Source organism: Esox lucius, chromosome 16 (genome assembly GCF_011004845.1).
Source record: "Esox lucius isolate fEsoLuc1 chromosome 16, fEsoLuc1.pri, whole genome shotgun sequence".
NCBI lineage: Eukaryota > Metazoa > Chordata > Actinopteri > Esociformes > Esocidae > Esox > Esox lucius.
Window position 1 is genome coordinate 29220005 of NC_047584.1, and position 15799 is coordinate 29235803.

At 47.0% G+C, this 15799-nt stretch overlaps 1 protein-coding gene across 6 annotated transcripts in view; it reads left to right on the plus strand.

Moving 5' to 3' along the window:
• The window catches only part of LOC105023524 (vacuolar protein sorting-associated protein 13B), a 366155-nt gene that overhangs the window by 199957 nt on the left and 150399 nt on the right, over positions 1-15799 (plus strand). For 2 of the 6 annotated variants that reach the window (XM_029113576.2, XM_029113577.2), the window contains exons 26-31: positions 6115-6286; positions 8731-8845; positions 11710-11779; positions 13991-14059; positions 14147-14498; positions 15027-15138. In XM_029113576.2, coding sequence (XP_028969409.2) covers positions 6115-6286; positions 8731-8845; positions 11710-11779; positions 13991-14059; positions 14147-14498; positions 15027-15138 — 890 coding nt within the window. Of the gene's footprint in view, positions 1-6114; positions 6287-8730; positions 8846-8962; positions 10689-11709; positions 11780-12568; positions 12711-13990; positions 14060-14146; positions 14499-15026; positions 15139-15799 lie in introns of those variants that run through there. The other 4 variants (XM_029113574.2, XM_029113575.2, XM_029113578.2 and 1 more) reach the window with 3 other exon arrangements.

Genomic DNA, 15799 nt, shown 5'->3' on the forward strand with positions numbered 1-15799 from the left:
AGCAGTTTCATGTAAATATCAGTCTGTTAGATCAACTGCTCACTCTTCTTTACAGTATTGCTTAACCGTTGTCATGGTGGAGGGCTTTCTTGCATGCATTTCTTCTTTTTGGAAACAATCTGTTGGGGCTTTTCTTGTGTTTTTGGATCATTGTCTGGTTGCAAGATCCATGTTCGGTTCAGCTTAAGCTTTTTGACAGGTGTACTTTGAATTGTTTAGTTATGGCTTTGTAACCCCTCCCAGGCTCATGGGCATCAATAATCTTTCTTCTGAGTGCCTCGGATAGGTCTTTTGATTTTTGCATGATGATTTACCACACACCATTATGTTTAAGACCAAACCAGACCAGGTTTCTAATCTTTTTGGAAGGCTGGACCCTCCCAAGCTACTTTCTAATTCCCTAATCATTTGCATGTGTTTTGCGGCACCTGATTCTAATTTTAGCTTTTTTATGTGATTGTTAATGTAGGGTTGTACTAACATTTTTTGGCAAAAGGGAATTGCATTCCCTGTATTTCTTTGAATAGCATACATGGTTTCAAAGTTATTATTTTTTCATTACAAACACTCCCATGAGGCCCAGAAAAATTTAAATAAAGTTATCTTGACGGTAGCTCTGCTGCCACCCCCTGATGAGGCATACTTGAAGCCCGTCATCAGGGGAGAATAAAAGAATCCCTTAACCCGCGGTTTGAATTTAAGTTTTGATGGTATCCCCCATTTCTACTGTATTTTTGTTGATAAACGCCCTCCAGGGCCCTAGCCACTACACCTATATCTGTTCCCTGTGTCTCTCCCCTTAACAGCTTCCAGTGTCTGGTTGGGTCAATGGGTCACAGACATCAGGAGGAAATTATTGCATGCGAAAGAATATGCAGGCAAATTCTGGACATAAGTGCTTGATTTGGACATTATAATAATTTGTCCCACAACTTTGGGTGCCCTGAAATAGTCTCTTTTCTAAATGGTGAAATGTTTACAAAAGCTGAGGATCCATGCTTGAACCTCAGTAAGTGTTTGATTTCAAGTCCAAACTTTCTGGAGTATAATGCCAAAAATCGAAGAAATGGTTCACTGTCATAATAAATACAGAGGGCACTGTATATTCAGTCTCTGACATTAATGTTATTAAAACACAGAACAATGCAAACAAGCGATTCACTCAAATCCTTTTAATGAACAGTATGGCAAGCTTGCAAAATTTATTACAAAGTCCCCAAAATTCAACAAAAGGTTTACTTTTTCAGCAAACCAAAACGTTTAAAAATGAAAAATGCATTGCTAACAAATGTATCGCTGATTCTTGATAGACAATAATCAGTGATAGTGTATTTACATGAGAAACATTCTGTTAGCGATTAGCATAAATTCCACATTGTGTCTCTGGCCGAGAGCTAGTGGCCCTTGGATCATAAGCATTTTCCCAGGATCCTGAAATATGTGTTGTACTTGCTTTTAATAGAGATTTATTTTACATCTGATATAACCCTGATATTACCTCCCACCACCCTGAGAGAACTGGCCGTAAAGAAGCAGGCAATACAGAAGTGCAGGCTGTAAGATGGTAAGGCAGTAATCTGGGCAGGCTGTAAGGGAATAAGGTATGGAGGCAGGAAGACGGTAAGGCAGTAAGACATGCAGGGAGTTGGTAAGCCAGGAAATTTGACAGATAGGCGGTAAGCCAGGCATAATAAGACAGACAGGCAATATGTCAATAAAGCAGGCAGTAAGATAAGCAGGCTGTACGTCCGTGAGACGGGAAGGCGTTGAGGCAGGCAGCGGATATGGCAGTAAGGCAGGCAGGCGGTAAGGCAGGCAGGCAGTAAAGCCTTGGTCCTGACAGGCCACTTGTCAGTGTTTACCCTGGTGTTAACAGTGGTAGAAGTGTTTAGTCCTCTGGGACGCCGGGTGATTGAGCAAGAATGCAGGAGCTGTTTTGATAAGTCTCAGCAGCAACAGCAGCCACAACCCCCCCCCTCCACCACCTCTTTCACTCTCTTCCCTCTCTTTCATTCTCCTTTCTCCCCTTTCTTTCATTTTCCTCTTGCCCCCCCCCCCATCTCTCCTCTCTTCTCCTCACCCCCTCCCAGTCTCTACCTCCCCTCTCCTCCTCTCTGCCTCTTTGTTTGGGTGTTTCTGATGAGTGAAGACAAACTGTGCTGAGAAAATAAACCTGTCTCCTGTGTGGGTTAGCGGCGCTGCGTGGCGGCAGGCTCAGGAATCAGAGTGTATACTTTAGGGCTTGGCCTGTGAAGGTGTGGGAACGGGGCTGTGTTTGGGCCACAGGAGAGGAGCGAGAGGAGGGGAGAACCGAATGGGAGAAGAAGACCAGAGACGCCATACTGTAACGTGGCACAACACCACCTCGTCGTGCTCCTCTGGTAGTCCAGACATGTGGGGATGGTTCCGGTTAGGGTGGGACTAGGTATGTGTGTGTTCATGCCTTACCCTCTTGCCTCTCCGCTGCCAGTTGACCATTCCCCTGGATACCATGTGATGAGCTAATATAAATCACCAGGCCTTGCATGCCCAGGATATCCCAGCATCCTCCTGGTCTGTCTTTGTTTGTGGACGTCTGTGATGCTAACTCTGTGTTTAGGAACAGACTAAGTGCCACATTCAATCAAACACACTCACCATATGTTTTAGTCCAACCCAACACGACGATCTTCACATCAGAGAGCTGGCGGTTTAGATTAACACACTCACCATACGTTTTAGTCCAATCCAACACAACGGTCTTCACATCAGAGCCAGCGTTTTAGATTAACACACTCGCCATACGTTTTATTCCAACCAAAAAACGACGGTTTTCACATCAGAGAGCTAGCGGTTTAGATTAACACACTCGACATACGTTTTATTCCAACCAAAAAACGACGGTTTTCACATCAGAGAGCTAGCGGTTTAGATTAACACACTCACCATACGTTTTATTCCAACCAAAACACGACGGTTTTTACATCAGAGAGCTAGCCGTTTAGATTAACACACTCGCCATACGTTTTATTCCAACCAAAAAACGACGGTTTTCACATCAGAGAGCTAGCGGTTTAGATTAAGCCACTCACCATACGTTTTATTCCAACCAAAACACGACGGTTTTTACATCAGAGAGCTAGCCGTTTAGATTAACACACTCACCAAACGTTTTTGTCCAACCCAACACGACGGTCTTCACATCAGAGAGCTAGCCGTTTAGATTAACACTCACCAGACGTTTTAATCCAACCCAACACGACGGTCTTCACATCAGAGAGCTAGCCGTTTAAATTAACACACTCACCAAACGTTTTAGTCCAACCCAACACGACGGTTTTCACATCAGAGAGCTAGCCGTTTAGATTAACACTCACCAGACGTTTTAATCCAACCCAACACGACGGTCTTCACATCAGAGAGCTGGCGGTTTAGATTAACACTCACCAGACGTTTTAATCCAACCCAACACGACGGTCTTCACATCAGAGAGCTGGCGGTTTAGATTAACACTCAACAGACGTTTTAGTCCAACCAAAACACGACGGTCTTCACATCAGAGAGCTGGCGGTTTAGATTAACACACTCAACAACAACAAAAATTAACAGTTGAGAACAAAAAGATATTTGAGTCACTGCTTGTTTATTCAAACAAAAACAGGCGAAACGTCAAAACAATATTTTCTTAACTGGAGGAGAGTTATATGCAGGCAAACTGTCTGCTGTGTTGGAATATTGACAGCTGGCTGCTGGGCGAGGAATTGATTATTACCCGGCGAGATGCTTATCTGTTTCCCCCGGGCGCATTCGTCGCTCTGAAAACTATCAGAAATAAACAGCACAACGCGTAACTGTGAACAATTACCGGACACCGGCTGTGGCGGGGGTGTCATGGCGTTCCGGGAACTTTCAGAACGGGACAGCTCTGGCCAAACTGTAAATATACCACTGACCACAGCTGCTGTGTTACACCTTCATCATCCTACTCATCGTCTTTTCAGTGTCACGTTACTCAACAAGAATGTCTACAGGGCAATAACTCTCTTACACGCACACAAACACACCACACACACACCACACACACACCTCTTCAGGATGATGCATATTTTTTCCTCTGCTCGACGCAGTTATGTTTGGTTCCTAAGCAACAGCTAACTAATTAGAATGTAAGAGCTTTTGCAACATGTGGCTGTAAGTGATTGGCGGCACTTTCCCTTTTTATCTACAGTATGAATCACTCTGGAAGACAGGTGTGTGTTAGGTATGAGTGTGTGTCCGTAGCTAGTGGACACACTCAAGTTATGATGATGCATAGTCTAGCTAACTTATGCTGTTGTTGTCAAGGGTAGAAGAGTGTCAGACAAAGGTCAATACCCCCTCACCAATACAATACCCCCTCACCAATACAATACCCCCTCACCAATACAATACCCCCTCACCAATACAATACCCCCTCACCAATACAATACCCCCTCATCAATACAATACCCCCTCATCAATACAATACCCCCTCACCAATACAATACCCCCTCACCAATACAATACCCCCTCACCAATACAATACCCCCTCACCAATACAATACCCCCCCTCACCAATACAATACCCCCTCACCAATACAATACCCCCTCACCAATACAATACCCCCCCTCACCAATACAATACCCCCTCACCAATACAATACCCCCTCACCAATACAATACCCCCCCACCAATACAATACCCCCCCACCAATACAATACCCCCCCACCAATACAATACCCCCCCTCACCAATACAATACCCCCTCACCAATACAATACCCCCCCTCACCAATACAATACCCCCCCTCACCAGTACAATACCCCCTCACCAGTACAATACCCCCTCACCAGTACAATACCCCCTCACCAGTACAACACTCCCTCACCAGTACAACACTCCCTCACCAGTACAATACCCCCTCACCAGTACAACACTCCCTCACCAGTACAACACCCCCTCACCAGTACAACACCCCCTCACCAGTACAATACCTCCTCACCAGTACAACACTCCCTCACCAGTACAAGGGCTGTAGAAAGACTGAACAAAAAAGTTTATTTCAGATTCCCCACATGTTTCTCATCAGCTGTTCAACAGATTCCCATACAATCTGAATCTATTTTTAACGTTGTCAACTGGATCATAATTTGTTTTTTTATATTGTTGTCGTTTGTTGTTATTGAGATTTGCAGTCCGATTAAATTCAATTAGCAAATTAGCATCAACCCCAGTTAACCCCACCGAGCGGGAGGGGAGGGAGAGGATGGGAGGGGGGAGGGGGGAGGGGGGGTGTAGAGGACATAGTTTCCTCATCTGGTTTCTGTTTAGGATGTGTAATCATAATGACCACAGAGTACTTCGTTGAGCTGGTCGATAACCTTGTTCCCACCAGACTACACACTCAACACACACTCAACACACACACAGACACACACACACACACACACACACACGCACTGCAGCACCAGTCCACCACATACGGTTCAGTCGTCAGGCTTGAAGTCAGGGTTCCTCTGTTCGCTGGAAAGGGCCTCTCCAGGGCCGTAAATTGCCGTATTATTTGTTTGTGGCGTTCTCGCTCAGCGCGGCAGCCACACAGATATGTTTGGAAAACAAATGCCCAAGATGTGAAGAGATGCGAGCGGAATTGAAAATGTCCCAGTGCTGTCATCAGAATGTCCCTGCCAAACCCAGTAATGAGCTTCCTCCCACTACTCACCCTCTACATCCTGAACAAAGTTGTTCTGTTTTTTTTTTTAATGGTTTTAGGCAGGGACAATTGGAGAGTTTGATGGCTTGCTGGCTGGCTGACTGACTGGGTGGGTGATTGGCTGACGGGCTGGGCGGTTGGGCGGCTTGGTGACTGTTTCAGACCTCTCATGTTGATCTAGTCGATGAAACGGAAGGGGGCAGGTTCTCGCTCTTCCATGTTTCCTTCAGGTCGGTTGAAGAGCACAGCGACCGCAACATCAGGGTTAAGGTCTGCACCTGGCTTAGGTCGCATATGGTGAGCAAACTATATTAATTGCTATTTAATATAAAACTAACCATCCTGTGTGTGCGTGTGTGTGTGTGTGTGTGTGCGTGTGTGTGTGCGTGCGTGTGCATACTCTAGGGGGACTCGGCTCAGGGAGGGGAGGACTCTCTGTTTTCTGATACAGTGACCCTGGAGCAGAAGACCAGCAGCATCGGGGGCACCAGTGGAAAGGTCAGCCTGTGGATGCAGTGGATGCTGTCCAAGGTCACCGTCAAGCTGTTCGCCCCCGACCCCGACGCAAACAACGCCGGTCTGTACCCCCTTCTCAGTTTCTTCGTTTATTTGTCCGTCCCGGTCCCTGAAGATGTCGTGTGTTACGGCCAAAGATAGTTTGGCGAAGTGGTTGCTTTGTGCTACCCAAACCTGCCTCCAACCAGGAGTCTAAAAAGAACAACTATCTGTTTTGTAGAGGTCCTTTGCCCTCCCAATAGTCACACAGCAAGTTGATTGTAAATACTGCAGAGGACAGCCACACTATGTGGAATGACCTTAAGGACTCCCCCCCTGCCTGGGGATGGGGGAGACAGAGAAAGAGGACCGTTTTGAATCCGTAGAAGTCACCTTTCCAGCCTAACCCTCTCCGGTTCTTTTACTCTCCTCCCCCACCTCCCGTCCCCCCTATCCTCTTCCTGTCGTCCTCGTCTTCTCCGAGTGGATTTACCGTGGCGATGAAAAGTTAGATCTACCTTTAATTGGTTGCTGTAATATCCAGCATCTGCCAACCAGATCGCAGGGCTTAAAAGAGCTCTCTGTTTGAAAGTTGGGAGGACCTCACAGAGATGGAATGACTTAAAAACATCCTAAAGAGGCATTAAGCGGGATAAGGACTTAATGCACGCACACACACACACGCACACGCACACACAGGCATTCCAGTGGATAAGGCCTTAATGTCAGCCATGTGAGCTGTGAGGTACAATCCACTACTTCCATGTCTCCTCACCATTAGATAATCGCTATTCTCATATCCCCGGATCCTTGCGAAGCGTGAGAGCTGCTCCGATGTTAAGCGTTTCATGTTATAAACAGTGTAGGCATCTAATATTGCTTTGTGTCCTAAGTCATTTAAGTGTTTTCATGCTTTGAAGTTGGATCTAGATCGTAAGCTATTGTTTTTTCTAAGATAGCTAAGACAGAACTAGCTCAGCCCATGGCTAATGTATAGCTTCTATAGCTTAGTCAGAGCAGGTATTATTGCATGTGTTGATTCACGATATTGACTTTAGCAGGAATTTCTTCTTCCCACAAGTGTTACATGTTCTGTTACTGCGACAACCACACCCTTGGACTGTTACAGACATTTACATTGTATTCATTTTGAGTCACTCACTGAACCAATCAGGGGTAAGTGTGTTACTCAAGGTTGTTTTATTTATTATTATTTTTTAACCTGACTGGCTCTGTTATACAAACAAGCAACATTTCCCAACACTATGCAGTTACTATGACAACCTTCACTGTTAGCTGAATGTTCACTGATGCAGTTTTCTTCATGATTGTTACTATCACAGGTCACTCATTCCATCTCCACCTCCTATTAACCCCTGATCAGACAATGCTCCACCTCCTACTAACCCCTGATCAGACAATGCTCCACCTCCTACTAACCCCTGATCAGACAATGCTCCACCTCCTACTAACCCCTGATAAGACAATGTTCCACCTACAACTAACTCTTGATCAGATGATGCTTCACCTCCAGCTACCCCCTGATTGCACAGTGCTTCACCTAACTAACTCTTGATTGGACGATGTTTCACCTCCATCTAACCCTTGATCGGTGGATGCTTCGGATAATGCAACACACCCCGATTGGATGGTTCATCACCTTCAACTAACCATCCATGTGATGAGCTAATATAACAACCATGTGATGAGCTAGTTTTCTTGTGTCCATCGTCACAAGAATGCAAGACACAGACACACACATTATCTGAATCTCACTAACGGTCTTCTCTCTCTCCCTCTCCCTCCTTCATTCCCTCTCTCTCTCCCTCTCTCCCTCTCTCTCTCCTCCCTCCTTCTCTTTACATCTCCCTCTCTCCCTCTCTCTCTGTCTCCCTCTCTCCCTCTCTCCCTCCCTCCCTTTCCCTCTCTCTCCCTCTCTCCCTCTCTCCCTCCCTCCCTTTCCCTCTCTCTCCCTCTCTCTCTCTCCCTCTCTTGTCTTCTCTCTCTCCCTCTCTGGTCTTCTCTCTCTCCCTCTCTCTCCCTCTCTGGTCCTCCCTCTCTCCTTCCCCCTCCCTCTCTGTCCCTCCCTCTCTCCCTCCCTCCCTTTCCCTCTCTCCCTCTCTCCCTCCCTCCCTCCCTGTTTCTGAGGTGTAATTCAATGTATGTGCAAGGGAAACATTTGTTTATATTGCTAATGGAAGTGTACGACAAGGATATCAAGAAGTGCAAAAAACTCTATAATTCTGAGTGAACATTACACACGCAGAAGTTTAAAAGCATGTCTGCATTTAAAATCCTATTGTATTATCTAAGTACAGTGTTTGCAAGAATGTGCAAATTGTTCTAAATATGAATGAGATGGTTTCTTCTGGTCTGCCTCTGTTTATTCCCTCTTTAGGTCAAGATAGCATTCCAATTTCCTCATTTTATGTGGTTGATCCTTTCCACTGTGTCAGAATAGTTCTCTTTTAGTTTTCTCATTATTTGCTTGGTTCTTTCGCTCTCTCTGTCTCTCACTCTCTGCAGAGATCTGTGTAGTCAGTGAGGCTGAGGACCTGAGTGCATCAGTTGATGTCCAGGATGTTTACACCAAGATCAAATGTAAAGTGGGCTCCTTCAACATGGACCAATACCGGACCAGGTGGGGTTCAGAGGGGCCGTGTATCCAAGGCACTCTCCTCTCTTTAAACACTGTCAACTTCATTTATACGCCATGTTTCTTGCAAATTAATATTCATACACATTTTCATAATTACAGCAACAATCTTAACCCAGAGCACCAGGGCAACACTCTTTCACAAAGGCCCAGAGCAACACTCTTTATCCAGAGCAACACTTTTTATCCAGAGCAACACTCTTTATCCAGAGCAACACTCTTTATCCAGAGCAACACTCTTTATCCAGAGCAACACTCTTTATCCTGAGGAAAATGCTTTATCCAGAGCCCCTGAGCAACACTTTTTACCCAGAGCAACACTTTTTAACCTGGGGCCCTGAGGGTCCTGTCCCCCAGCCAGCCTGCCTGTGTCCTGTCCCCCAACCAGCCTGCCAGCGTCCTGTCCCCCTGCCTGCGTCCTGTCCCACAGCTAGCCGTCTTACTGCAGTGACTCAGTGTCAGGAAGGTCACGTTAGCATAGCCCATGCATGACTTGATGGAAGCTCTGCATAGGCTAGCTTTTAGCGCTGCACTGCAGGAGAAACCAACCACTTAGCTAAGCTATTAGCGCTGCTGGGAATCCAACCGCAGACTGTGGAAACTAACCGAGCCATGACCTGATGAAAGTAACCCTGAGTAGTAACACACACACACACACACACACACACAGAGACAGAAACGAGACCGTGCCTCCAGGGGTCCGCTGGGAACAGCACACTTATCAGGAGTGAATTCTGCCTGTCATTATCCCTCACCCAAACACCGTCTGTGTCTCTCTGAGGAGATAATAGCACGTTGGGTCTGACAGGTCGGTGTTTCACCCGGCATCAGCTCGGTTCACTACGTCAGGAGCTTTGACGGGCCAAGGTATCACAAGCCAGCTTCCTGGGGGGTTAAGGGTCAGGCAGACGGACAGGTTGGGTCGGGGCCCATCTCAACCGCACGGTGCTGTCAGCTGCCTAGGTGGGATGGTTTATGTGTGGCTTCTCACGTCACAACGGAACATCTAATAATAGCTATGAAACACAGTGCAAATAAATAATTAACGGTCTCTGATTGTTCTGTGCGGGGAAAAATAGGAGAAAGAGGAGGGGAAGAAGAGGGAGATGAGGAGGGAGAGAATTGGAGGAGGAGAGGAGGAGGAGGAGGAGAGGAGGGCTGGTGACAGTTCTCCATTTCCTCCAAGAAGCAGCTCACCCAGATTGGAGCTGATGGCTTCCAGCTGCTCCGCAAATGCTTGGGGGGACGAGTGGAGAGGGAACGGAAGGGTGATGTGGAGACTGGGTGAGGTTTAGGGGTGAGTGCTAGGGTGAGCCGTAGGGGCTGGAGTGAGATGCATGGGTGAGTTGTAGGAGTGAGGAATAGGATTGAGGGCTATGGTTGAGGTGTATGGACAGGAGTGAGATGTAGGAGTGAAGGCTAAGCGTCCAATGTATGGGTGAGGTTTAGGCGTGAGAGCTAGGAGTGAGATATAGAGACTGAGGTGAGATGTAGGAGTGAATTACCGGGCTCCGATGTTGGGATGATGTGTGCGTGTAAGGTGTACGGGTGCGGTTTAGGGATGAGAAGTAAAGATGGGTGAGATGTAGGGGTGAGGTGTAAGGGGTGAGACGGAGGACCTAGGCTGGGAGGGGGGAGAAGATACTCTGTTCCATTGAGAGGCCATCAAGGATCATTATGCAGATGTGGAAACAGGCCCTGTGTGAAGAAGCTGAGCCATAAATGTGCTGTGCATGTTTAGCCCTGCTAGAGTAACCCCCTCCCCTCTCCCTGTGTTGTGTTCCAGTGACAGTCTTTAATTGATCTTTTCTGTTCTGAAACACATGGGAGAGCGAGGAGCATGGGGGGAGAGTAGAGTTGGGGGAGGGGAGCGGGTGGGAGAGGGGAGCGGGTGGGTGAGAGAGAGGAGCGGGTGGGAGAGGAGCAACGCTTGCAAAACACATGGGAGTTGAGCTGATGATGTCATGGGGGTGATCAGGAGGTGGGCTGAGGCGGGGGGTGTCTTCTCGGTGTCATTTTCAGTTCATCTGGTTCTTAATCCGCACGTCTACAGCTCCGGTAAGAAGTCATGGACAGTGTGAAGTCAGATGTAATTCATACCATCCATTACACTATGCTCTGCTGGTACTTGACAATGAATGCATGTAACAACTTCATGTCATATGAATCATCTCATGTCGTCAAATAGAAATACAAGTACAAGGCTAAACACATCATAGTGGATTTCAAACATTAATAGTGCTTCTTTTTTTTCACGATGATGTCATATGAATGTTCTGACACCAATTGCAGTAGAGATTCATTATGGTTACCCAAAACATGCCCAAGACTTCAGAGGACAAAAAAATCAGAGGATGAGTGTTGAGGTCCTATCCCAAGGCTTTGACAGACCACTAGATACATTATGATGCTGTGAGTTCAGTCCCTGACAGACCTTTAGATACATTATGATGCTGTGAGTTCAGTCCCTGACAGACCTTTAGATACATTATGATGCTGTGAGTTCAGTCCCTGACAGACCTTTAGATACATTATGATGCTTTGAGTTCAGTCCCTGACAGACCTTTAGATACATTATGATGCTGTGAGTTCAGTCCCTGACAGACCTTTAGATACATTATGATGCTGTGAGTTCAGTCCCTGACAGACCCTTAGATACATTATGATGCTGAGTTCAGTCATTGGCAGACCTTTAGATACATTATGATGCTGTGAGTTCAGTCCCTGACAGACCTTTAGATACATTATGATGCTGAGTTCAGTCCCTGACAGACCTTTAGATACGTTATGATGCTGTGAGTTCAGTCCCTGACAGACCTTTAGATACATTATGATGCTGTTTGTTCCAGACCCAGGGAGGGCTGGCACCGTGGCCATTTTGAAGGAGTTATTCTACAATGCAAGGATACGGCAGCTGTGGTGAGAGAGGCCTTTGTCTAGAGCAGCCTAGTCCTCCGCTCTGCTCTGCTCCGCTCCACTCTGCTCTGCTCTGTCCACTGGCCCAGGTCTATTCTCTCCTAAACCCTGCCTTCACCTGGAGACACGGGGATTGACTCACCCCACACACACTATGGAATAATTCGACCTATACATATTTAAATGTGTTTACATGATGAGCACATGACGTTAAAGGTCTGGAATAAGAACTAGATTTTTGGTGTGAATTCTCCCCCGTCTCTCCAGTGGCTCTGACCTGCTATGGTCGTGTAATGGAATCAGGTGAAACTGTTCTACTGTGACCCAGCATCAGACGTCCCGTCGTGGGGTGATGATGTCACAGGGCTGTGGGGATGGCCTTATGTTTGCGAGCTGCTGCCCTGGGAGTTCAGCCAGGACGCTGCCAAGAGCCTTTCTTGTGAGCCACACTGTCCACTGCTCCTATTCAACCAGACTACAGTGCTGTCGCATCGACACAATACACTTCCGTCTGAATCTTTGGCAGCGTTGAGCTGTCACTCCGTGGCTTCAGACAGGAAGTGTACTGGTGCTCTGATCGTTTTGCCTGGCACAATTGACTGCATATAACGGGTCCTCCGTGATCCAGCTAAATCCCCGGTTTGGTTGATTCTTCTCTTGCCCTGTTGTGCAACAATCATTGTATCTCTTTCTCAGTCCACGCTCATCCTTGTCTTTATTTCTTCCATTTTGCCCCACTCCTCCCCCCCCCCCCCTCCTGATTTTGGCTTCCCTGGCTCCCCCTCCCTCCAGCCCGACGGAGGGCTGTCGTGCTGTGGGCCGCTGTGGAGGGGTGGTCCTGTCTTGCACCGATAAGCTGAACCGACGTACAGTGCTGGTCCGACCCATCAGCAAGCTGGACTCCTTCAGTCATTTCTCTGGCTTCTTTCCTCCTGTAAGAACCAATCTGCCCCCCCAACCCCCCCCATCGTCGTCTTCCTCCTCTTCTTCCTCTTCTTTGGTTGCCAGCGCTGAGCTTTCATCAACCTTTGTCAATACGCCCAATGCCTTCATGTGCATCACGCTTTAATAAGTCACCCTGTGGTTATTAAAGCCCCGTGGTTGGACGTCATACTTTCATTAATGCTGATTGGGATTTTGAATGGCCTTAAGTCAATAATATTACAGAATTATAAAACAAAATTGACTTCACATCTAACTGGCTTGTTACAAAGTCTGTGAGTGTTGTAACGATGTTTATGGAGGTTGAAATGCACCTGGGATATTTACGGTATGACTGCATACACGTGGTACTTACTCCCCTATAAGGTGGGCTGCACACAATGGCCTTCACTACATTAGACACTTTACCCGTTTTTCATTCATCCATTAATGTGTCCATTAAGTAATCCATCCATCCATCCAGCCCCCCATTCATTCATTTGTTTATTGATCCACTTATCCATTCATTCCAGCACCTCTAATAATCCATGGTTAATGGGAGCTCAGCCAGACTCTGTAATTTAGTGGTGTGATTGATGTGTACTCTGATTGTACTTTATTAGAACAGCTTCTTATATCTTTTAAATCTTTATACAGCACACGCTATTTTCTTAACTTTATTGTAACAGGCATAAATCTTTTGTCGTGACCAGTTTTGCAAATCGTCCATTAAGTTGCTGCTGAGGATGGATTTTAATTTGCTAATAATTCAGATATGATTTGCTCTTATCGGGCCTCTGAGGATTAATTTCAACCACAGACTTAAATTAAACTAGTTTAATGTATTTAATGTTGATAGCGGAAACACCTCCGGGAAGGCTCAGTGTGTCCTCTGTGAGCAGTGACAGATATACTGTGTGTAATCATTCATTTAGACCAGCGCGGGCTTGCTTTCTAGCTTCAGCTTGGATAGCTAACTTCTTCTGGCTTGAACATGAGTCACATCCAGTACTGTTCGTGGTCAGGTTCACATACGGATTCAACCTACTCCTGAAAACCAGAATATGAAGGCCCCTATCCCGGTCAGAGCCCCCTGGAATGCCAAGGTCCTGCCCAGGGTGTGAAGAGGGTGTGTTCCGTGTTACCTGGAACACTCGTTGTTTCATCTGAATTTCCTCTGTGTGAAGTCAGAATTGGGTTTCATCTGGAGTAGGTTCAATCCGGTTCAGTGTGTGCCTGACGATTCAGCGTTTGTGTAGTGTTCAATCTGTTGTATCACCACTGTCCAATCAGACGGCAGCCAAGGTCCTGGAGGTGCCCTCTCACCAGCAGCACGGCTTCCTGTCCATCACCTACACTCAGGTTGTTATTATTGTTATGAGTCTTTCTTTTGTTTTTTAATTAGGAATATTAGTATTGATGTTAGTATTTGCTGTTACCTCCGACCAGGCGGTTACCAGGAACGTTCGGCACAAGTTGACCACGCGGCCGGAGCGTTCGGGTTCTCGTCTGGCCCAGCAACTGACCGAGGGCCAGGCAGACGGGTCACCCCAGTACCTGAGAGAGATCCTGCTTACCGCCCAGCCCTTTGACCTGGTGCTCTCCTGCCCCCTGCTGGCCACTGTTGTCGGGGTGTTTCACGCCGCGCTGCCGAGACGCTACCGGGATCGAGGCAAGTCGGCTGGCCAACCAATGCGGAGCCATGCCCTGACGTCGCGCAGCTTGCCCTTGATGTATGTCAACACCTCCGTCATCAGGCTATTCTGTCCAGGAAACCAGGAGAATAAAGACCAACACACAGGTGAGACTTGATTACACACACAGTCCATTTAACTGGAGGTTATCATCAGTATTAGGTAGGCATTTTACACTCCGACATAAAACCTAGAATCCAGAATAGTCTGAAGGCACCGTCTCATGTTTTGTTGTGTGTATTGTGGTCTGTAGGGTTTTGAAGTCTGTAGTGTATGGACGTCTATCCTGTATGGAATGGTGTATCGAGGTCTATATTTTATTGTGGTCTATATTGCATTGTGTTCTACATTGTATTATGGACTACATTGCATTGTGGTCAATATTTTGTTTGGGGTCTACATTGCATTGTGGTCTACATTGCATTGTGGTCTATATTGCATTGTGGTCTACATTGTATTGTGGTGTATATTGTATTGTGGTGTATATTGTGGTCTACATTGTATTGTGGTGCATATTGTTGTCTACACTGTATTGTGGTCTATATTGTGGTCTATATTGCATTGTGGTCTACATTGTATTGTGGTGTATATTGTGGTCTACATTGTAATGTTTATATTGTCTCATTGTCATTCAGATGCCCAGCTGAATAGAGAGGACACTCTGGTGTTGAAGATCGGTTCCATCAGCATGGCCCCACAAGCAGATAACCCTCTAACCCGTACTGTGCTGCGCAAGGACTTCTACCAGTAGGTCCCCCCTTCTCCCCCCTCCCACATGTCCACACACACAAACAGCCCCCCCCCCCCCCCCCCCCCCAGGCAAAGCCCATTGCCAAGCCAGCCAACCACAATCCATTTGAAAGTGTCGTTCATAATTAGCCTGTTGCCCCACGTCAGGGCGCCCGATGATCAGGGGGGTAGACGAGACCTGGCTGGGGGAAGGAGTCTGTCCTGGGGGGTCGGACCGCGGTGAGGGTGCCTCGGTGTGGTCTGTCAGGTTTGCGCGGCAACGATGACGCATCACTGTGACTGAGTGACATGTCTTAACCCTCGCATGTCAATACAGCCGGCCCCAGATCAGCACTAGTGTTTCCTGAGTCCAAAATGGCAAACCTGTTCCTTATGGAGTGCACTACCTTTGAGCAGAAACCTAACGGCACTGCTTAAATTAAGTGTGCTACTTGGGAAATAGGGTTCCGTTTGGGACGTAGTCCACTGCACTGCCATGTGGGGGAAAGATGTGAGCAGAGAGGAAGCTGATGGACTTCAGAGGGAAATATTCTTCACAAAACACATAAGAGTTCTCTTGTGATCTAGCTTGTGTCATAGCTGTGTGGAAACCACACCTACTGACCAACCACGGGGCAGAGAGGGGGATTGGGAGAGAAATGAGAGGGAGGGAGGGAGG